Genomic DNA, 23,046 nt, shown 5'->3' on the forward strand with positions numbered 1-23,046 from the left:
CACTACCATATACTCAGTGCCTAGAACACTAAATATGTGATGTAAAAATGATCCACGCGACAATCCACCTATTCTCTTCTCTGCAACTTGCTTTACTAAGCTATCATTCACTCTCCTTCAGGCCACATCTACAAACAGCCCTGAAAAATGTCACTAAGTTACAGAAATCAAAACACCAAGGTGACCTTATCTATTTTCTATATACTCAGGTGAATCTCTCACATCTCAGTTTGATCTCATCAGAAGCCATGCCCTTGCTTACCTGCATTCATAATTCATGAGAAGACAGAGGATGCCGTTGAACACAAAGCCATAGGACAGAGCCAATGGCACCTTCGTGAAGACTGCCCTGAAATCAGGAAGCTGACATCTTAACTCCTGTCTCCCTGCCAAGGGTGGCCTTCTGCCAAGGAGAAAGGCCTTAAAGTGTATGTAATGATGGGAACAGAGAACCACATCTGTAAAACTCAAACTGTAAACAAGCCCCCTGCTCCCATAACATTCAACACCTCTGTCACTGAATTAGGAGTCAGTGGAACGTGACTGTCAATGTGTCCACATTTCACTGCTAATGCCTTGTTTACTCTGCATTATTAAAACCTTCTAACTGCAGCTGCCTCTTATTAATGCCCAAGCGTGCAGCAAGTCCGTCTCTGTGGGGTTGCTTCAGGGTTTCAAAGACATCCATAGGAATCCAATACGGAACACTCAAGATGTCAGGGCTGCAGTTTGGAAGTGTGAAGGGCGAAGAGGAGAAAAAGCAAGCAGGCCTGACAGGGCAGCATCGCAACGCCTCCCCGAGCACACAGGCGGACAATGGATTTTTCGGAAGCAGGTGAGGCTGGTCCCCTTCTTGCTGCGGTTCGTCCGTACCTGCAGCAGTGTGGAGGAAAGCCTGCCCCCCTGCCCCCCAGCAGCTCACTTATATGCCACATGTCCAACAGTCTAGGGAAGTCAGTCTTGCAATTTAAGGAAGGTTGACTGGAACAAACGGAGAAAGATTTTCATGTGCCAGAAAGTAACCTCATGATACATACTTCTTTATGGCAGATCACTATTTTTTTTTTTCACTCCAGTCTAACTTTGTTCCTGTTTTAAACATAAATTGAAACCATCAGACAATGTTTCATTTTCACACATTTTGGAACTGTCCCTTAGGTCCCAAGTGTCTCTTTCTTCTGCTTTACTAACTTCTACATTTCGTTCTATACTTAACCCAAATGCCTACTAGTTGATGCAGTATTTTTCGGATTTGAATCCTTGCTTTATCAGTGAACTGGCTGACCTACGTTGAAATAGTTATTCTCTCTGTTTCACATTTTTCTCATTTGTACATGGGATGGACAATATTAACCTCATATAGTGCTTATCAGTAGAAAATGGGATGAGGTGTAAAGGGTTTAGCACTGCATGTAACAGCTGCAAGGCAGCTGTTTTATTAACCGTGGCTATTGTTTTCTCTGGTATAATGTGACCCCATGCGCTACCAGATTAGCAAGTTATATAGAAAGGACAGCGCCTCCAGATGTGCCACGCTCCTGTGCTCCTAGGCTGGACACCATGAAATAGTATTTACTTCCTTTTCGGAGGTGAATAAAATATTCAGAAAACTTGAATTAAATTTATCTGTGTAAATGAATCACAAAATAGTGGGGTGTGACTTTTGTTTGCAAGGGCTGTTCAGGAAGATTTGCATATTTTTGTAGATTCTTCTGTACCCTGGATGGTCAGGGCACCTCAGCTCTGATGACAGCTGGTAAGACAGAAATTGGGGTGTGTGGGGGGGAAGGTGTTGGAGAGAAAAGCCCTACAAGTACCGCTCCAACTAGTCTTACCAGCTCTGTAAAACTCAGCACAAACCTCTCCACCACTCTAGCACATCCCACTCCGCCCCCCAAGCTCCAGGAGCAGCGCAGCAGAGCGCAGGACATCTTGCCGTGCAGGTTCTTGTCCCCTCAGTGCCCCATCTGCCTATGGAGCTCTGCTCACCCACAGGGAGGGGGTGAAGGCTGGTAACCTCCCACCCTCCACATGAAGAGGTTGCATGGACACTTTAAGCTCCTGCTCAGTCTTGCTTTGTCCTTATCAACCCTGTCATTTTCCTTCTTTCCCCTCCATGCTTTGGTAACGGCGCAAAAAAGGAAGGTGTTATCCTAAACCCAACAGTGGTTTTAGTTTAAAAGATTTAGGGACTATGACCTTCTACAGAGCCTGCTGGGATATGTCCCAGGCAAGGTTTTGCTGGTCCCTGCCTGACCAGCAACAAGCTGTGCTTTGTCCTGGACAAGAGATGGTAGAGAGAGAAGGGGAAACCACCATGACAAAATGAAGGATGGGTCGAAATCATTATATCAAAGTCATTCCTTTGAATAACACATGTTGGGTCTGCAGAAGGCCCACCAAACTGCTAGTATTAATTAACACTCTAGCAAGGCTGGCTGCTTCTTAGAACCAATACCCTCTAAGGTCAATTCTCCCATGGATGAATTTAAATTAATTAGGTCATACCATGTGAATACCAGGTAAGTCAGCCCTACTATTTGGACTCAAAAGTTCTGGCACTTTCTATAAAAACACAGTAGGAGAGAAATCTGCATCGAATAACAGATGTGAGAGGCAGGCTCTTTTTTGCTTTAATTTTCATAATTCAACACTTTTCCTAGAAGTGGTATAAGTTTTGGCCTCTACATATCTCAGTAATGCTGATCAGTAATGCTGATCAGTAAAACAGGTATCGCCAAAGGACCTATAATGCACTGGCCCTCAGGCTATTCCCTCCCACCCAGTGTGCTTACTCTGTTGTTGTGCAGGGAGAAGACTGCATACAGGAGAGGCTAAAAATAAAATCAGACAGTCCAGCGCTTGGAGAAGTTTCTTCACCTCACTCAGCTTCCTCTTGTGCAAAGGTAAAATATCACAATAGTCTCACCTTTAAACAAACCTGGACTTTAAAGTCAGGGCTCAATACCATAATCAATTATAGACAAACACCCTCCACTGATGTTTCTTTTTGGAGCACCAAGTGAAATAGATGACTTACACTTCAGCACTGCATTGTATGAAACACATGCATCTTTAAATCCTGTAAGTCTAGGGCAGTACTGTATTCCCTCATTTTTCGTGGGTATTACGTTCTAGACACCCCCCCACCCCCGCGAAGTAGGAACCTTACATTTATTCTACACTCTTAAACTTACGTAACTTTAACAACATACGTATACAGTACCACAAAATCCCATGATATAGCGAAAAATCCGCAATAAATAATTAAATATGATATTTTTAAAAATCCCGCAATACAGTGAGGCCACGATAAGTGAACCGCGATATAGAGCGGGACTACTGTAATTCAACAGCAAGTTCACAACCTGCGAGACACGCAGAAACTGAGATGCAGTGCAGGACTCTGGATTTATAGCTCAGCTCAGTCTCATTCCTGGCATCCACTTCTTGATTGAAATGTCAGGGAAAGTTGCCTGAAACCCTTAACTCATGGTCTCCTCCTTTCCCTCACCCTCACCTTCTTCCTCACCCTCAGCCTCTTCCTTATTTGCATTCCAGCAGCCTGTTAAATACTTATTTGATGCTGCCCAACTAGAATACATGTCTCGAAAAGTTATTGCAAGAATCAAATGGAATAATGCATCAGTGTTAGCCACGGAGGCGTCCCACTTACATCTCTCTTCAAGAGTGAGCCTGGTGCAAGTTGTGTGGTGAGCTGACCGCCCAAGGCTTCTGTGCCTTCAGGCTCCAATGCAGCGTCCCCACCAAGGCCACGCTCTTCCCGGGCAGCTCCAGTCAATGTGAGCATGGTGGAAACACAGGAGCCAGATCGCTCTTGCCCACGGAGGGCTCCTCCACTTTATACTGATCTGGCTAAGACCTGTTTCAGAACTGACCCTCCTTCCTTCCCTTCCGTCCTTACCCTCAAAGATGGAGACTGGCACTGTGGTGGAGGCATTTCTCTTTTATTTCTAATTCTGTCTTCTTATCTGCTTCTTAGGGGACCTGAACTGACACAGGATATAACGTACTGGGCATAGAATAAAGGTTCTGGAAATGTTAGTTCTTACTGTTATAATAATTATGATTTAATTAAACTAATGACTCAACTACCGGAAGACACTCTTAGCACCTACTCACATAACAATCTGATCCAAGAGTCCTCCGTAGAATCTTAGGCCTTGCTTAAACTGTCCATTTCTCTGCTCCTCCCCACCCCCTGATACCATTCCTAGTAGAAGATCATTCCTGCTTTTTCTAATGCCCCACTGTGCAGAAGGAATTTCAAAACCACTGGAGGATTTAGGCAAAACATATTGAAAACTTCAGAATTAGCTGGGAAAATGGGCCTCTGCAGCCCTTCATCTTAGCAAGAACACACATCCTGGTCCTAAGAGCCTCAAAATAAGCATCAATAAAAGCCACATTCATTCAACAGAGCCTTTCCGGAGCGAGTTTTGTGTCAAGTCATCATGGTTCAGCTAGTATGTCTATTACTGGTGCACATGGGACATTGATTAGATTTGGAGCAGCGAAATGATGGTCAAGGCAGTAAGGGGAAGACAGAGGGTCTACAAAAACACACATTAGTCTGCAGCCCTAAACCATGTCCATTAGAACATATGAAACACCTTTCAGTGAGAGGTCCCATAAATACTGCTGAGAGCCATTATGATGACAGTCACAAACTCCATCCCCCGGGGATCTAAGTGGCTAGTTCCAATTCGGTGACCATGGACTTCATAAAACAGCTATCAACAACAATATAATGGCTGTGATAAAGGTGTTATTGATGTTCTGCTTATTGCAGCAAAGAAGCCACTGACAATCAACAGCAATCATGTACTTAACAGAACTGCTTTGGAGACACTGCTGCTGAAAAAATGGTCATGGGTGGCACAAGGGACTCAGCAATCCTTCCCAATGAAGTCCATGGCTGTTCTTCTTTCTGCAAGTGCTTCTTCCATCAAAATAAAAACTATGAGACTTTGGGCCCATCCAAAGGAATGGGAATCAACTTTGATCTGAATACTCACATAAAAGCCATGAATATGTGATCACCTAAGTAGACCCTGGCACATGCAGGGGTCAAGGGCAAGATGGAGGAGAGGGGAGAAGAGGTGAACCTCAGAGAGGGTTACAGGTTTCACGCAATTTACAAAACCAACAGTGGCTGGGTCTCAGCACAGTTTTGTAACTGTGTAGTGTGTTGCTAATAAAATAACTTAACAAAAGAAAGGGTCAACCTCATCACAACCCCACAGCCACCAACTTTGAGGAAAAAAATTATATAATTACTAGAAAAAAACAAACGGGGTTGTTGTAATTACTTGTCTTTAATACAAATTACTCAGGAGTGATTTCCATTCTAGAAAGATATATCTTCTGTACTAGTAAAAGTACTGGCTTATAAATATGCCAGGTCTGGGCCTGAGCATGGTTCTCTGATCCTTCCCTAGTTGTGTGGCCACGGGCAAGTTACTTCTCGCTCAGAAATTCAGTTTCCTCACCTGGAAAATAGGAATAAGAATAACTATGCAGCAGGATTTTGTGAGGCAAAATACCATCATGTATGTGAGCGATCTTAACATGTTGTCCCAACAGATTTATTTAAAATCAGTCACTATATCTATCATAGCACATGTGGCAGATGCATAGCCCAGAAAGCAGAATTGTTGCCCTGTATTTATCTCCAGTCCTAAGAAATAAGAAGAGTTTTTTTGTTGTTTTTTTTTAATACAGTTGTAAAAATCTTACTTTAACATTAAAAAGTTTTGGCAGTATCATAAAAAATACCACAAGATGGCTGTGTAACTTCATCATAATAATAGCAAATATCTCATTATTAATTTCATTATTAAATTTGGGACACTATTCCAATACATTACATTACTTCATTTAATCCTCAAAACTACTCTATGAAGTAGGAACCACTATTCTCCCATTTTACAGATTAGAACACTGTGGAACAGTGAAGTTTAGTAACTTGCCTAAGTGACAAAGGCTAGACTCCCATGGGCAGTTTGATTTCCACCCCTATGTTCTAACAAGTATGCCAAACACGGGACTTCTGGAATGACTAGCAAAGGGCTATTTCTTGACCTGGATGGTGTTTACCATATATTATATTCATGTGGTTTTCTGAGCCAGTTTTATTTTATTTAAAAACATATTTAAGTAATAGTATTAGTAGCTAAAATTTTACCACTTGAGCAAAAATTGAGTATATGTTTTGCATATCATCTGTTTGCAACCACAGGTACAGAATGATGTTTCTGTAACATTGTGATAACAGTTGTCTCCATTGTTTTGAACAATGGCACAGAAGCAAATGGAAATTGTATTTTAATTTGTGGTAGGAGGTGCTATTGTTCACCAGAGTCCACTGTAAAAAAATGCAGAAATGGTATAAGGAAAGTGTTTTTATTTTGGCAATCTGAACAGCCACCACCAGACTCTGTATTTTTCTCATTTGTTTCTCTCCTCATGTATTTGTCTCTTAATTTCTCTCTCTCATCCTTTCTTTCTTTTTCTCTTTCTCCTCCTCTTTTGATCAACCCCTTTCTCTGCTGAGCCCCATATCCACACCATGGTAGTTCCCTCCTCTCTGCCTTTCTCTCCTTTTCTCATATAGAACCCAGGAACATTTCTTATTTGTTTTATTTATTCAATATGATATATTATTTAGTCTTCATTAAATGGTTGAATGGATTATGTACAATCTTCTCTCCACTCCAAAAACAATCTTCCTGAATTAAGTTTCCATTAACACAGGTGCTTCTTGATTGACTTTTATTTTACTAGTTTAATGGCTTGTAGTTAATAAAATGCATCTGTACCTTATGGAAGTTTAGGACTGAAAAGGTTAGTAAGTCACAGCATAAGAAGAAAATAAAGTACCTAAGCATACACTGCCCAAGTACTTTATTCTGCTTTCTCCTCACCTACCCTTGCCCTTCCCCTCTCCTGCAGACACACAACACAGAAATCACATGCCAGGGCTGTTTCTTGGCCTCTGGCCCACATGGGGCTTAGTCTTGCTGTAGTTAAAGAGATCTAGGAAGGGGCATATGCTCAGAGATCTCAGCACTGCATGTCGGGATGGGCCCTCAGAGGCTAAAACTGGCCAGAAAGATCATCCCCTAAGCCCAGGATCTCTGGGCCTCATTCCCAACACTAATTTTGTGCATTGAGACATGACTCACGAATCTGATTCCCAGACAGAAAACTGTATTTTTAAAATCCTCTTCTCCTTGCTAAAGAGACATTTGTATTGTTTATTCAAAGCAGTACATGGGGTGCTCTTCAATGTACAATGTAGTGCATTTCTCCCTAATAAGTACTGGGTGCTGCAGCCCTTCCATCCTCAACATGGCCCAGACCAGGTCCTCAGGATTCCGTGGGGGCCCTGCTGCCCCTAGACCTTGGAAACCAAGACATCGCATGGAGCCTTTTTAACAAATCCTAGTTCCCCTCCCCCATTTCAAGTTATAAAACTTCCTTGATTCTCTCTGGGAAGCCACAGCCCCATCAGCACCCCAGACAGTCCCACCAGGCACCTCTTGGTTTGTTCCATGATCAGGCTGGGGTCCCTCCTCCTCGACCTCCTCTGGTCTTGAGAACACTGTTTCTTCTTCCTCCTCCTCACTCTCCTCAGAACAGGACTCAAACATATCAGTATAATACACCTCAGCTACCAGTGGGTCTTCTGGGATCCCTGAAACAAAGAATAACAACAATCAAGTCCGACCAGTCATTAAAATTACAGCAAGGGTAGGGTTTCCTGTGTTTCCCCCAAGATCTACATTCCATCTGTATTGACAAAGCTTCCATGGAGTGTAGAGCTGAATCTTAGCTTCTGAAAGTATCTGGTTGAAAGTAATAAACACTCAGCACAATGAAACCAGTAGGAGAAAGGACTCTATTTGCAACCACATTTTTAAAATGGAAGAATAAAACCAACACACATCTTTAACATCTTTAGGCATGGGTCCTTATTACTGGACCAAGGAGGACATTTGGGAGCAAAAGCCAAGAAAGACCAAGAATGAATCACAAAAAGCATAGCAATATCAACTCCACTTTGCTAATGGGGGCCTAGACATAGAGAACTATCTTTGGAGACAGGAGGAAATTACACAAGGACACCACAGCACATTAAAATCCTGGGCATTTTAGGCTTTGCACCATACATTGGCTTATAAATAAAATTATTCTTCTAAATTATAATACACTACACTGTTTTCATCCTATTATTGCCAATTTTTGTCTAATGGGAAAATATGAAATTTGGGATCAGGGGATCAAAGTTTGACTCTAGCTTGACCACCTCTTTGATGAGAATCTGAACAAGGGATTGAACGTCCTGTGTTCCAATTGCTCCAGTAAAAGTGCCATAAAGATACTACAGCAGTGTAGCCATGAAGGTTCAATAATATGATTCTTATATGAAACATCTGCATACAGGAAAATTGATCACAAACGTTCACTTAATCTCCACAACTTAATTTTCCCATCAGTGAAAATCGACTTTTAATTAACTGATTCCAGAATCCTTTGAAAGTAAAATACTAGTGGCTGTAGAATTCCCTGACAATAAAATACTTTAAAATCTTTTCTATTTACGGTTTCCCATAAAACCTAAGAGGCAGTACTGTGGAATCAAAACTAGTTGGCTAAAAAGACAAAAATCACATATATTCAAAACTGCCTTTGCCAATTCCTTAGAAAGGGGCATGTTGTGAATCTCATCATGTCTCCCAGTAACTCAAACACAGACTGTTCTCCCTTCTGATGCCGGATTTTCCGTTAAGCACCAGATGAAATAGATGGTTTGTATTTGTGGCAGTGTTTTACAACATCCTTTATTTGACTCAAACTCACAAAGACAAGAAGATCACAGCAAGAGAAGTATATGAAAACTGAAATCTACCAAGATGTCACTTCAGGTCTCCAGTTTTTACTTCAAGTAGGGACATATGCTTGCTGACCGGAATGGCAGACAAAACTGTACGACTTCCTACCTCTCTTCCTCTGCTTCTTCCTCTCCTTGGATTTCTGCATCTCTTTCAGAGACTCATTGATTCTCTCTCTGTCTTTGACACAGTTATTCATTTATTCATCCACATTTTCTCCCTCTTGTTCTCCCTCTTTCTATTCATCCCCCTCTTCAGGCAAGAATATCTGCTTTCAAACTTGACTATGATACAGTAAGAAATATCATTTACATTGTTGCCCAGTACAAAAAAATGTGCCTATATTTGTGCATTGTATGTAAATATTTTTTAGAGTTGAAAGAAACTTTCATGTATCAAGATTTACCCGTACTATATCTGACACACTCTGGTATTTTGCATTCTATTCAATTTGTTTTTAAATGCCAATTGCGATGTGCTAAACTGATTTCTCACTCCACAATTTGAAAAACACTTATTTATAATGCTGGCTTTGGCGAGAGAGAGAGAGAGAGAGAGAGAGAGAGAGAGAGAGAGAGAGCTGCATTTAAATGAAGCCTCTACCATTAGCTCCAAAAAACATTAGGCATTATTTAAACTTTCTGCACTTCAGTGTTCTCGTCTGTAAAATGGGGATGATAGTACCTATCTCACAGAATTATTGTGAACATTAAGTAGTATAATGGATGCAAAGTGCTCTGCTCATAGTAGGTACCAGATAAATGTTACTCACTAACACTTAACATAAAACTGCGCTTCTGCCTGTAATGTTCAACACCAGGAAACAACATAAATATTAGACAATCATACCTATATATCAAGTTTGAATTTTAAAAATATATTTTAAATAGAATAACTTCTCAAAATCCATACAGTACCCAACTCAAACGGACAATAAGGAACCCCTTCTTTCTTTGGTCTCCCTTCTGCTGGCTCCAGAGCAACCCCTGGGCATTTCCCTGCTCTGCTCCCCGCTGTCCTTCCTGTCCTCTGGCTCCATCTAGGTTCCCTATAGGTAGCTCAGAGGGAACCTTTACCACAGGGATTCACAAACTTGATCTGTCAGGGCTGAATAGTAAACATTTTAGGTTTGCAAGTTATACGCTCCCTGTCATTACCACTCCACTCTCTGCCATCTGAAAGCAGATGCAGACAATACCTAAACAAACAAGCATGGCTGTGTCCCAGTAAAGCCTTCCTGACAACGCAGGCAGCGGCTCAGACCATACAACTCTACAGCACAGACGAGCCTGTCTCCTGCTAAACAGTATGCCTCTCGGCCCACAGCACGGCTCCTTGTGCACAGTCCTGGTCCCCTTCCCTCTCTTACCAAGGACCCCCTCCCAGAAAGGGGAGGGAGGAAAGTGCCATTCTTCCACACACGCCTGTCACCAACAGACTGGAATGAATCGATCTCCAGTTTTTCTTAAGCACCATCAACTTGGTGCAGCTCAGAAACAGGTTCATTTTCAAAGGGAAAAGTCAAAAGAAATGTAAATCTGCTCAAACTGTGTTCATCAAGCAGTTCTGTTTTTGCACGTGGGCCCAATGTGAAACCTTTTTAGGCTAAGGCTCATTTCTCCTGCCACTTGAGGGGAAAATGGTCTGTGATAAATAGCTTTAATTTCCCCGCACCCTGAAGTCAGTCTTGTGACATGCACTGGAGCGACATCCTGCACCTCCACCCCGTTGGGTGGGCAGTGACGGAGTGTTTATGAAGTAAGCCAATAATGGCTGCCTGAGCTTGGACGCAGTGATTGCAAATCTGCGCTGGAGAAAAAGAGAAGTAATCACCCCATTCCGGGAAAAGGGTGCTCTTTGTCACACCCTTCAATTAAGACCCAAATAAATCTCTTCCTGTAAAACTTAAGCGAGCATCAGGATCAGCTACAGCACTTGCTAAAACCCAGAGCTGCTGATTCAGTAGGTCTGGAGTGAGGTCTGAAAATGTGCATTTCTAACAACTTCCCTGGAGATGCTAGTGCTGCTGGTCCAGGCGCTCCACTCTGAAAGCCACTGCTCTAAGCCGTGGCTAGTACGAATAAAAGTACCATCGCATGCTATATAGAAGCACTATAATAAAATATATGACTATGTAATATCTCTGCATCTTACAACCTTTGTATATTAGACAATAAAAACAAATAAACTTTACTTTAAAAGAGATTTAATTGTGCTATTTTTGTCTCAACCACTCACAATCTCTATGGAGTTATAAAGGACTCTTCCCATTTTACTGATGGGGAAGAACAAAGATAGAAGTATCCCAAAGTTACAACATTTTACAGTTTGCAAAAGCATATTCATACTCATTATTCCATTTGACCATTGTGAAAAATAATTCAAGTTAGACCAGGAAAACATGTTTTATCTCATTTTTCAGATGATGAAAGTGAGGCTCAGAAAGAACCAACTAGAGGTCGCCTAGCTGCATGCGTGGTGGACACGAGACTAGAATGCAAATCACCTGACTCCTATCTTTTGTCCACTGAATTAGTGCTATTTTATGATTAGCCAGAAATGTTCATCTTTGCTAGTAAAACCACATCATAGATGAAAGACGTGATTGTCTTCCCTTAACTCTGAAAAATGTTGGACAGGGTATAGACTTCCAACTTATGAGATAGAAAAACTGAACTTCAGTCATTCTGGTAAATTGTCTGCAGGGAGCTGGGAATACTGAACGCCAGGGGACCTCACTCAGACTCAGGCCAACTGTGAGGATCCCCAGGAGCCCCAGACTCTGATCCAGCTGCAAGAGACCCTGGATCTCTTTACATATCTAATAATAGCATCAGAATTGATTAATGCTTGCTGAGCTTGATGACCAAGTAACTTGTGATTTGGGAAACCCAATAGACTTTCTTGCACTATTATGACCCTTCTCCCAGGAGGTTAACAATACTCACAAGATACCTTTAAAAATGGTTCTCACTATATCTACCATCTGGGGGAAAGAATCTCTTCATAAAGACAGGATGCTCTTTATTTTAGCTGTGGTGGGGCAGGCTGGATGTGAGTTGGGGATCAGAGATGACCTTCGTTATTTTTCCTTTCATTCCTAGTTTTCTGTAGAGGTCAATGGTTTTATTACACTGAACAAAGGCTATCATAAGAACAAACCAATTTATTGTTAGATCTTGATGTGGCCTCTCCAAAGACCATGATCTTTCTACCATTACAAATTGGGAGCAACAGTGCTCAGAATGACAATAGTCTTTATTAGATTTTATGTATTTATTTTTAGAGAGAGGGGAAGGGAAGGAGAAAGAGAGGGAGAGAATACTGATCAGCTGCCTCTTACATGGCCCCAACTGGGTACCAGGCCCAACACCCAGGCATGTGTCCTGACTTGGAATCAAACCTGCAACCTTCCAGTTCACAGGTCGATGCTCAATCCACTGAGCCAGACCAGCTGACATCATCTTTTTACATGTAGAGAAAAGCTGTGATTAATATGCTATAATATTCTCTAGATAACAGGGTCAAAAGACAATGCTTTCAGAAGGCACTTAGATGTAGACACCATGCTGAGCTGCCTCAGCTTCCCCATGGAGCATCATCTTGTGTAAGGGGGGGACAAATTGGGATAAAAATCACAAAATTGAAGCCCAAGTTAACTGGTGATGTCTGCTCTTTCTGAGAGAGTCTGCCTCCCTCAGGAGTGGTGATACAGAGTAGTGATGAAGAGGATAACCTATAGGGTCCAGGTTCATACGTGGCCTCTGTTGCTTGTCCGTTATGTGGCCTTGGGCATGCTACTTCATTTCTCCAGTCACTGTTTTCTCATTTGTAAGTGGGTGTAGTGAGCATTGATGTCCTGCTGAAATTTCTTTGCCAGATATGCTCCAGTTGCTGTGAATGTTGGCTGCGGTGTTAGTCAGCTAGGGTTGCCACAGCAAAATGTCACGTACTGGACAGCTTAAACAACAGAAATTGATTTCCTCATCATCTGGAGGCTAGAAGTCCGAGGTCAAGGTGTTGACAGGTTTGGTTTCTCCTTGGCTGGTGAAGGGCTGACCCTCTAGACCCTGCTGCCCCTGGAATCTTTCTGTGTCTTCATCCCCTCTTCTTATAAGGAATCAGTCAGACTGGATTGGGGTCTATCCAAATAGCCTCAGCTTAACTTAATCAGCTCTTTAAAGACCCTGTCTCCAAATACAGTCACATTCTGAGGAACTGAGATTAGGGCTTCAACAAGTACATTTTAGGGGAACACAATTTAGCCTGTAACTGCTAAGAAGGTACAGATGCCTCCTTTTCCGGACAACTGCTCTCAGATCAAGGAATTTCCTCATGAAAAAGGTTATGTGTCACCTCCCCCCTGGGGCAGTCCTGGCCATTGACTGACTGACTCAAGGTGGAACCAATTCTGTGGTGTCATTCACACCCCAGAGCTCCCTGTGGGATCAGGCTGGGGCTGGTCACCAACTGAGACCACATCGTTGCTCAGCCCCTTCCACTGCGCTGTCCTGACTTACTGCTACTCAACTGAACCCAAGACCCCAAGACCTCTCCCTCAGTAATACATGCCACAGGGTAACCATCTCAGGCAGCAAGGTCACATTTTTTTATATTATAAATGTAATCCTCAGAATTTTTAGAAAACAATAGAGCCCCCACCTATGAATGTGAGTCATTTGTCAGATATCAATTATATCTAAGACTGCTAACTTCTTTTTATCTCTTGAGGTCTAGTCTACCAGCCCTACTCAAAATCATATAATGCTCCACTAAGCAGTGTCCAGCACATAGCATGTGCTCAATAAATGACCATTACCAGTACTTGAGCGGGTAGAAAATGTCAGTTTCCTTAATAGTTCTCATACTACCGCTAAGTATTTAGAAAAATACTTGACAAGAATTCAGGGGACGAAAGTATGAGCCATTCTGCCAGAGACAAGAGGACAGCTTTGGCCTAACTCTAGAGAAAGGAAAGGGAAGGACAGTAGGAAGGGTCAGAGCCAGTGAGCTGGTGGAAGGCTGCATGTTCTGTGAGATGCTAACCTCAACAAACACTTACTTGGTTTAGGTCAAAAAGCTGGGCTTGCTGCCTGAACCAGTAAGTGCCAAATAGAGGCCACTGGCCTTTGTACATGCGATAGAGGGAGAGGGAAGCCTGTGGTGGCAATTACAAAGAAAGCTCCAAATAAGCCGCAGTTTGAGCAAAGCTTCCCAAATCACCTGGGGACAAGGAGTCCAAGCTGACCTCTAGGCTACATCAGTACTGAGATGTAAAAGCAGCAGTTATACATAAAGGGCCAACAGCAGAACTAGAGAAAACACTCTTTGGTAAGAGGCAACCTGTCCTTCAGCGAGATAGTTGAATTCCGCCAAACAGACACCATTTCTAAAACCCCAGCCTTCCATTCTCCTGGGCGCTAATAAAGGTGCTCAGGCTCTCACATCTGGACATCTCTTCCCCGGAACAATGAGAAGAAAAGGATTGACTGAAACTTAGTTGTTTTGGAAAAGGCATTTTGTCAATTTCTCAACTTCCGTATGGATTGAATTATATCTTTTCTTTTCAATTTTTAAAAGCCATCTCTCCCCCACTGTGAACCATGAAATGGTGTATCAGAATCATGCAGTGAGTCATCAGCTGAGCCTCAAACACAGTTCTTACGGTGTGCTAGCGCCCGTCCGCAGTCATTAGGGTCGCTCATTGGAGCTCAGAAGTCACAGAGGGGGAAGGGTAATCTAAGAACAGCGATCATGATTTCCCGTGATGAGTCATCCCCTTTAACGGATACCATGGCCCCTATTCCATATTTCAAATGGCTGCTGCACCTCTATTTCATTACAAAGAGCCCCTTTCAGGGTCCATGGGAAATGACTGAAATTTTCAATCACCATAACATTCAGTGGGGCTGGAGGCTTGCAGCCACATATTTGCTAAGAAACATTTTGAACCAACGTGCAGTCCAGGAAAAATTATGGACAGTCCCCAGTGAAATCAACACAGTCACACTCTGAGGGAGAAATGTAGAGTCCATATAGCTTTTAACACCCCGCTCTCATAATCACCTCCACTCTTCTGCCTCCACCACATTGCATACACGCCATCACAAATCTTGCCTAAAGCACTCGCTGTGTTACCCACCCCCTTCAATGGCTCCTCACTGCCAATTACACTGGGTGTGAAATCTTCTGCTTAGCAGCCAAGGCCTTTTCTCATCTGGCTGCAAACACTTCTCAGATCTGCCTCCTGCCAGTGAATTTGCTGGCTCTCAGTGAACGGTGCGCATCCAAAGGGGTTCTGACTGGGTGGCCTGGGGCCAGGGCCAGGCAGCTTTATTTGTATGATGCTTTCTAGATGGTTCTGTAGATGAGAACTTGGCTTTTGTAACCTGGATGCTCTACCTTTTCCCCTGAACTCACTCCTACTTTCCAATTTCATTCCTTCAAAGAACTCTCCTTCTAGAATTTTCTTGTCCAACATGGTAGCCACTAGACACAGGTGGCTACTTAAACAACAATTAATTAAAAGGAAATAAAATGACAAGTTCACTTCCTCAGTCACACTAACCACATCTCAAGTGCTTGAAAGCCACCTGTGACAAGATTATAGAACATTTCCACCATCACGGAGACTTTTATAGCGTCCTTCCTTTATATACCCAGCCCTGCTGGGCCACAACCTCCAGTGTGAATTTGACTAGATTTTTTGAAGTCCTGGGATGTGGGTCACTTTACCTTTCTGTCCCGTAGTTCCCCCATGGCCAGCACACCCTCCACGACCACAGACCCCCACCCCTTTGAGAGCAAAGGTGGAACCACAGACCCTTGGAGGTCCGCCCACTCTCACAGTCCTGGACTTAGCAAGGGAGAAGCAACAACTTCATTCTACCCTAGCCTTGGGTCTCCTCTGCATGCCCCCCAGAGCCCCTTTTCATCTGTGAGGTGCCTTTTCCCACGTTCTTTTATACAGTATCTTCAAGTAGAACTTTAACAGATGCGTAGCTCCTGCTCCTCATCTCAGAGAAAGGCAGCTCATGGACCTCCCAGGTCCTCTCAGGAGAAAATGCTTTTCATGGCAGAGCATGACTCAAGTCCACATACTGAGGGTATCACTAACTGAGGGACTAAACCTCAAATACAAACAGTATGTTTACAGACTTGGGGGTGATGGTACAGCAGGTGGCTAATTTTGTGTTTTTTGATGCCTTCTTTCCTCACACAATAAGGTATAGCTAGTACCAGTACCATGACCTTTTCTAAAATAAACCCTCAAAAAACCAAGACTAAAATTAGCTGTGTTGATTAGCCTCCAGGATCACACATGAGGCTGTGAAAAGAAATAATTTCCTTAAATAAAATGTATATTCATCACCCTATCTATACGGAAGGCTAATTAGGTACACTACAGTGCCTTTTTAATATATAGAACAGCAGGTTCTGCTGAGAATTTTTCTTTAGGTGCAGCAAAGGCTCTCCTCCCACACAAACACCCTAGAAACAAGCTCCATGATCCATTTAGAAACAGATTCCCCTGGAGCTCTGGAGTTGGTCTTTTATCCTATGTGTCAAGGTGATTCTCCCTTAAGCAAAATGATAATATTTCTCTGATTTTTTTGTTCTGGTTTGGAGAGCAAAGGCCGGAGAAAGTAGGTAAAGTTTGTCTTTTCTTCACCAGATTCAGAGAAATAAATACCGACCAGGAATCCACTCTCTCAAGGGAACTATAGGGAGACTGAACAAAGACCCTGGAGGAACTGGCGCCATAGCTGGATGCTTTACATTTGGTGTTTGGTGGCAGGGGACCTTGAGTTCTGTGACTTTAGGCAACTGGCATAAGTTCCCTGGGCTTTAGGTGTGTCATATGTAAAATGGGGATGCTCATAACTTACAGCCTAGAAACAGATTTCAGGTCACCTTCCCACTGTAAGGCTTGCAGATGTATGACACAGGGTAATGACTAGACCAGTGTGTACGTGAATCATCTGGGGAACTGGATGAAATGCAGATTCTGACTGGTGGCGCTGGAGTGGGGCCTGGGAGTCTGCATTTCTGACGTGCTTGAGTGACGGAAATGCTGCTGGTCCAGAACCACACTTGGAGGAGCAAGAGTCTAGACCACTGCATTTCTGTTCCTGGCCACCAAGTATTTGACAAGAAGTGAGATTACAACTAAGACTATAACAAAGTTGAAGAGTTTAAATTGCCATTAAAATGAAGCCTCTACCTTCTCAGTTATTTTTCTTGGGCTGTATTTCCTCATTAACACAGGCAGGAGTATATCAGAACACAGTTAGCAACTTGTCTGTTGGCAAGAGAGAACACCTTGTGAACCATATGGGATTTCCTCTCTGATGAACTCCTAGAGTTATAATTTCTCTTTTCCACCTCCACTCTCCTGGAAAATATTTATTTCCCATTGGAAACACCCCTCTGTTAACAGAACAGCTGAAGGAAGTCAGGAAACTGCCAAAAATGCTTGTTTGCACTAAGACCTTCTTAACTCACCAACGTGAAATCACAACCATTTGTAAAATAAAAAATATATTTTCCTCTTCTATTTATCTAAGAAATTTTGATCCTGTCTAGGATCACGCAGTTGGATGCATCCTCTCAACTTTGTTTTTCATATGATAAATATAAAGCAAGAAACCTTCACAGTCTAGGGATAAATCAAAAAAATACAGAGTGAGAACGCCTGAGGTTCAGGCACCCTTCCCACACTACTGTGTGGCATCAGACATGTTCCCAAACTTTTCCAAGTCTCAGCACTGTCTGCTGTAGAGCTCAATTTAAAACATAAGCAAAATTTAGGGACTTCCGGTCAAGATAGCAGCATAGGTAAACATGGCTCACCTCCTTGCACAACCGCATAAAAATTATAACTAAATTATAGAAGCGCCACCACTCAGAACCATCAGAAATCAAGTTGAAAGGAAGTCTGACAACCACGAAATTAAATAAACCACATTCATCCATACTAGTAGGAGGAACACAGATGTGGAACAGGCTGGTCCCTCCCCCACGTGGTGGATAAAATATCAGGAGGAATATTTCAGGAGTGAGGAGTGCCAGCCCCATACCACCACCACCCGCACTCTGGGTTTCAGTGCCAGAAAGATAAGTCCCCACAACTTCTTGCTGCATAAACAAGTGGAGATTGAGTCTGTGGAAGAAATTTCTGGAGTCCCAAGCAGTTCTGCTTAAAGAACCCACACACAGACTTACTCAGACTCACTTCCTCTGAGCTCCAGCACAGGGGTAGCAGCTTGAAAGGTACCAGTGCCAACAGAGAGGAACTGAAGTGTCTGGCATCAAGACGAGAGCTGGGGGACAGCTTTCTCCCATACAGAAAGACAGCCAGAGGTCATTGTCCCTTTTCTGAAACTTTCCCCCCCAGAGCCACAGAGCCAGCAGGTGGGTGCCATTATCTGAGACTCCACCAACCTGGCTAACACTCTTTGCCCTGCCTTGTAGATCTCCTGAGACTTCTCCTACCCAACTTAAGGGACCCTGCCCAAGCTGTTAACAGTGACTTTTCCATATCAAAGGCTGGTCTTGGCTCCTGCTTCACAACTTCCTAAATCCTCTCAAACAAGCAACAGCCAGGCTCAGTGAGCCCCTAGCCCCCACATCTCTTGTTAAGTGGTCCTCAGCCCAGCACTAGCAGCAGCCAGCCTAGATTCACAGGTTGGCTTTGCCTGGGAATCTCCAAGCCCAGCACAAGTAGCAGCCACTTCAGACTGCTTTATAGCCCAGGCAGGGTAGCCCTGAGCAAAACGCAGGTGGAGGCTGACCTAAGCCTGCACCAACCAGGAAACCTCAGAGCCTGAAGGCACAGTGGACAGTTACAGACCACATCAAAACACCACTACCCTGCTCCTGCACAGCTGATCCTCCACAGAGGGCAGAGCTTGATGGTAAGTGGTCACTGCCAGTCCTTGCAGCTGACTGGCCTGGATAAACCCGCCCATTGATCTGTCAACAGCAATCAAGGATCAACTACAAGAGGAGGGTGTACCTTGAGTACCCAGCTTGGGTGATAGAGGATGCTGTGACATTGAATCCTATAGGACACCTATCACATTAGGCCATGCTGTCAAGATAGAGTCATAGAAGTTCTACCTAATACATAGAAACCAACACAGGGAGGCTACCAAGATGAGAAGACAGAGAAACATGGCCCAGATGAAAGAACAGATCAAAATTCCAGAAAAGAGCTAAACAAAATGGAGATAAGCAATCTATCAGTTGCAGAGTTCAAAACACTGGTTATAAGGATGTTCAAAGAACTTAGTGAGGACTTCAACAGCATAAAAAAGATCCAGTCAGAAATGAAGGATTCACTAATTGAAATAAAGGATTCACTAGTTGAAATAAAGAATAATTTACAGGGTAACAACAGTAGAGTGGATGAAGTCTAGAATCAAATCAATTATTTGGAACATAAGGGAGCAAAAAACAACCAATCAGAACAACAACAAGAAAAAGAATCCAAAAGAAAGAGGAGAGTATAAAGCAACATCTGAGACAACTTCAAGAGGTCCAACATTCACATCATAGGGGTGCCAGAAGTAGAAGAGAAAGAGCAAGAAATTGGAAACCTATTGAAAAAATAATGAAAGAAAACTTCCTTAATTGGTGAAGGAAAGAGACATGCAAGTCCAGGAAGCAGAGTCCCAAACAAGCTGGATGCAAAGAGGCCCACTCCAAGACACATCTTAAAGGTAAAGAGAGAATCCTAAAAGTAGCAAGAGAAAAGAAGTTAGTTACCACAAGGGAGTTCCCATAAGACTGTCAGATGATTTCTCAAAAGAAACTTTGCAGGCTAGAAGGGTTTAAAAGCCATGAAAAGCAGGGACCTGCAGCCAAGATTGCTCACCCAGCAAAGATATCATTGAGAATTGAAGGGCAGATAAAGAGCTTCCCAGACAAGAAAAAACTACAGAAGTTCATCATCACCAAACCATTATTATATGAAATGTTAAAGGGGCTTATTTAAGAAAAAGAAAATCAAAACTATGAACAATAAAATGGCAATAAATACATATCTATTAATAATTAAATCTAAAAACAAACTAAACAAATGAGAAGAACAGAGACAGAATCATGGATATGGAGAGGGTTTTGATGGTTGCCAGATGGCAGAGGTGTGGGGAGCGGGGAAGAGCTGAGGGGATTACAAGTACAAATAGGTAGTTACAGACTAGCCATGGGGATGTAAAGTACAGTGTAAGAATTGGAGTAGCCAAAGAACTTACATGTATGATCCATGGACATGAACAATGGTGTGGGGATTGTCTGAGGGAGTGGGCGGTGCTGGGTGGAGTGGGACAAGGAGAGAAATATCAGGACAACTGTAATAGCATAATCAATAATTAAAAAACATAACCAAAACTCACAGTTAAAATGGTCTAATAATAAATACCAAAACATTTTACTAGAGAAAAGATAAATTTGTAACAATTTAACAATGCAAATATGTAAGTACTGTGTTGCTTCACTCAATAAAATGAAAATAATTATTTTAAACAATCAGGGAAAGGAAGGGAAGAGAAGGGTAGGGAAGGGTCTGACTTAAGAGGATCCTATTGAAAAGCCCCCTAGGAAACTAATAGAATCTAATAAATCTTGCCAATGGAAGAGGCGAATATATAGAAACATAAATCTGGGCCCATCAGTGCTTTTGCTGTGTATTCACTTAGGAAACTAAAATTGTGTTTATTCTATCAGCATATTATGTGCCTTTGTCAAATGAACCTAATTTTTCACAGGCCATTCAACTAAAGATAATTTTATATCTTCCCAAGAGATAATTAAAGAAAATGGGAATATATTTATTGAAGACTATAACTAGAGAAACTGAAATAGAGCTAGCTATACGTGTAATTTATCAATGTTGACAAAGAACAATCCATATAAAGACATGCTCTGAAATCCCACGCCACCAGGCCAAAAGCATTTTGCTGTCACCATTCTTCCCTGTGTCTGAAGGTTTTATTTCCATGGTGATAAAAGCTGAAAGTCAACCTGCTCTAAATAGTTGATTACATTTGCTGATGCTACAGCTCTCCAAGGACTATTTTTCTGAAAAGTTGAAGAATCTCACAAAATAACTTAGCAGACAATTTGCATCTTATTTGAGATTCCTCAGTGATGAAAAACTGCTGTGCCTGGCAAGCGCTGGAGCTGGGCTTTGGGTGATTGATTTAGAAACTCCCAAACTTTTGGGGGGAAAACATATAAGTAAATGAATACACTTCACCACACAACTGCCCCCACAGGAGGCCCCTCAATTTTAAGACCTTGCATCCACCTACTTAGCACGAAAAATGATGTCGATTAAAGCATAAAAGTGTATCATCTAGTAAGACTGCAGATTTTCATGACCATTACAATAACACAGGCAACATTATTTCTGCTTATTAATGATTTCACACCCATAAAATTCAAATATAGAATAGGATTTTTACCATATAGCATCCTATCCACGAAAGGCATTCCTGCTGCTTCATTATCCTTTTTTCCACTTCATTAAAAATTGTTTAACGGGCAGTACAAATGGATAAATTATTCATGATATCTAGGAATATTTAATGCTAGCTCTAGCAGTGTCTCATTTCATGCTTGGAGGAACAGTTCTCAAAGAGTGGTCCAGGGACCACTGAGAACCCCAGAGGGCTTTTCAGGGGAGTCTAAATCTAAACTACTTTCATAACAATGCTAGGATGTTACTTGCTTATTTCACTTTCATCCTCTCATGAGTGCACAGTGAAGTTTTCCAGGCACTGGAAGTTTTCCATGTTATATCATAACAGCTGAAATGCAAAGCCGATTTGAGAAACCAACTGTCTTCTAGGAAGCCAATTTTTTTAAATTGTAAAAATGTAAAACAATGTCACTCTTCTCAATATTTTTTAATTTTGGAAAATATAGTTCATTTTCATAATATGCCATGTGGCTGAACCTTGAGGACATTATGCTGAATGAAATAAACCAGTCACACAAAGAAAATATAGTATCTAAAATACTCAAATTCATAGAATCAAAGAATAAAATGGTGATTGTCAAAGGCTGGTGGGGGGCTCACAAGGATTTACTAATCAACGGGCAAAAAGTTTTAGTTTCCCAAGATGAATAAGAGACCAAGAGATCTGTTGTATAACACTGCGCCTATAATCAACAGTGCTATATTGTACACTGAAAAGTTCGGTAAGAGGGTAGATATAATGGTAAGTGTTCTTACCACAAAATAAAATAAAACTAAAGAAATAAAATAAATACTAGTAAACAAACAAATAAATGCAAAGGTATGTCCTAACAAATACTTAAACATATTGAGATACTACAGTAATAACATAATTTTTTAATCTAGTGAGGGAATCAAGTTCAGTAATAAAATGAATATATAAACAGAAATTTATGTAGAAATCTGGTGTATATTTCAATTATATGTAGAGAAATAATCACTTATAGAACAAAAAGTAATTTTCATAATAATATGCTATTTATTGTTATATAATAGGTTTATTACTGTTGTTTTTCAATAACTTTTGAAAATTCTCAGTTTTACTTTCTGATACAGTATATCTATGTTTTCCACAGTACCTAGCCTACAAATGGCGGTTGCTATGTTCATTCTTAAGTTCAAAACCTTTCCACTGCTTCCCATTCTCTTGTGAGAAAAGTTCCTATTTCATAAGCTGACTTACTCAAGATCTCACATCGCCTGATTCCAGATGATCTTTATAGCTTTAACTATATTTTTATTGTGATAAATTATACATAAAACTTACCATTTCAAATGTACAGTCAGTGGCATGAAGTACATTCACAATGTTGTGCAACTATCACTACCATCCATCTCCAGAGCTTTTTAAATATACCCCATATTTATTAAACAGAAACTCCCTACTCTCCTCTTCTCCCAGCTCCTAGCAACCACCATTCTACTTTCTGGCTCTATGAATTTGACTCTCTCGGTAGATTGTATAAATGGAATCATACAATTTTTGTCCTTTTCTGTCCGACTTACTTCATTTAGCATGTCTTCAATGCTCACACCCATGTTGTAACATCTGGATATACCACATCCACTCACCTACTTAGGGACATTTGGGTTGTTGCCACC

At 41.8% G+C, this 23,046-nt stretch overlaps 1 protein-coding gene across 4 annotated transcripts in view; it reads right to left on the minus strand.

Moving 5' to 3' along the window:
* The window catches only part of NEK11 (NIMA related kinase 11), a 207,561-nt gene that overhangs the window by 60,125 nt on the left and 124,390 nt on the right, over nt 1-23,046 (minus strand). For all 4 annotated transcript variants that reach the window (XM_090283006.1, XM_090283003.1, XM_090283007.1 and 1 more), the window contains one exon: nt 7,563-7,720. In XM_090283006.1, the coding sequence (XP_090139132.1) occupies nt 7,563-7,720 (158 nt within the window). The remainder of the gene's footprint in view (nt 1-7,562; nt 7,721-23,046) is intronic.

The sequence above is a fragment of the Furipterus horrens genome, unplaced genomic scaffold (assembly GCF_987537825.1).
Source record: "Furipterus horrens unplaced genomic scaffold, mFurHor1.1.pri manual_scaffold_7, whole genome shotgun sequence".
NCBI lineage: Eukaryota > Metazoa > Chordata > Mammalia > Chiroptera > Furipteridae > Furipterus > Furipterus horrens.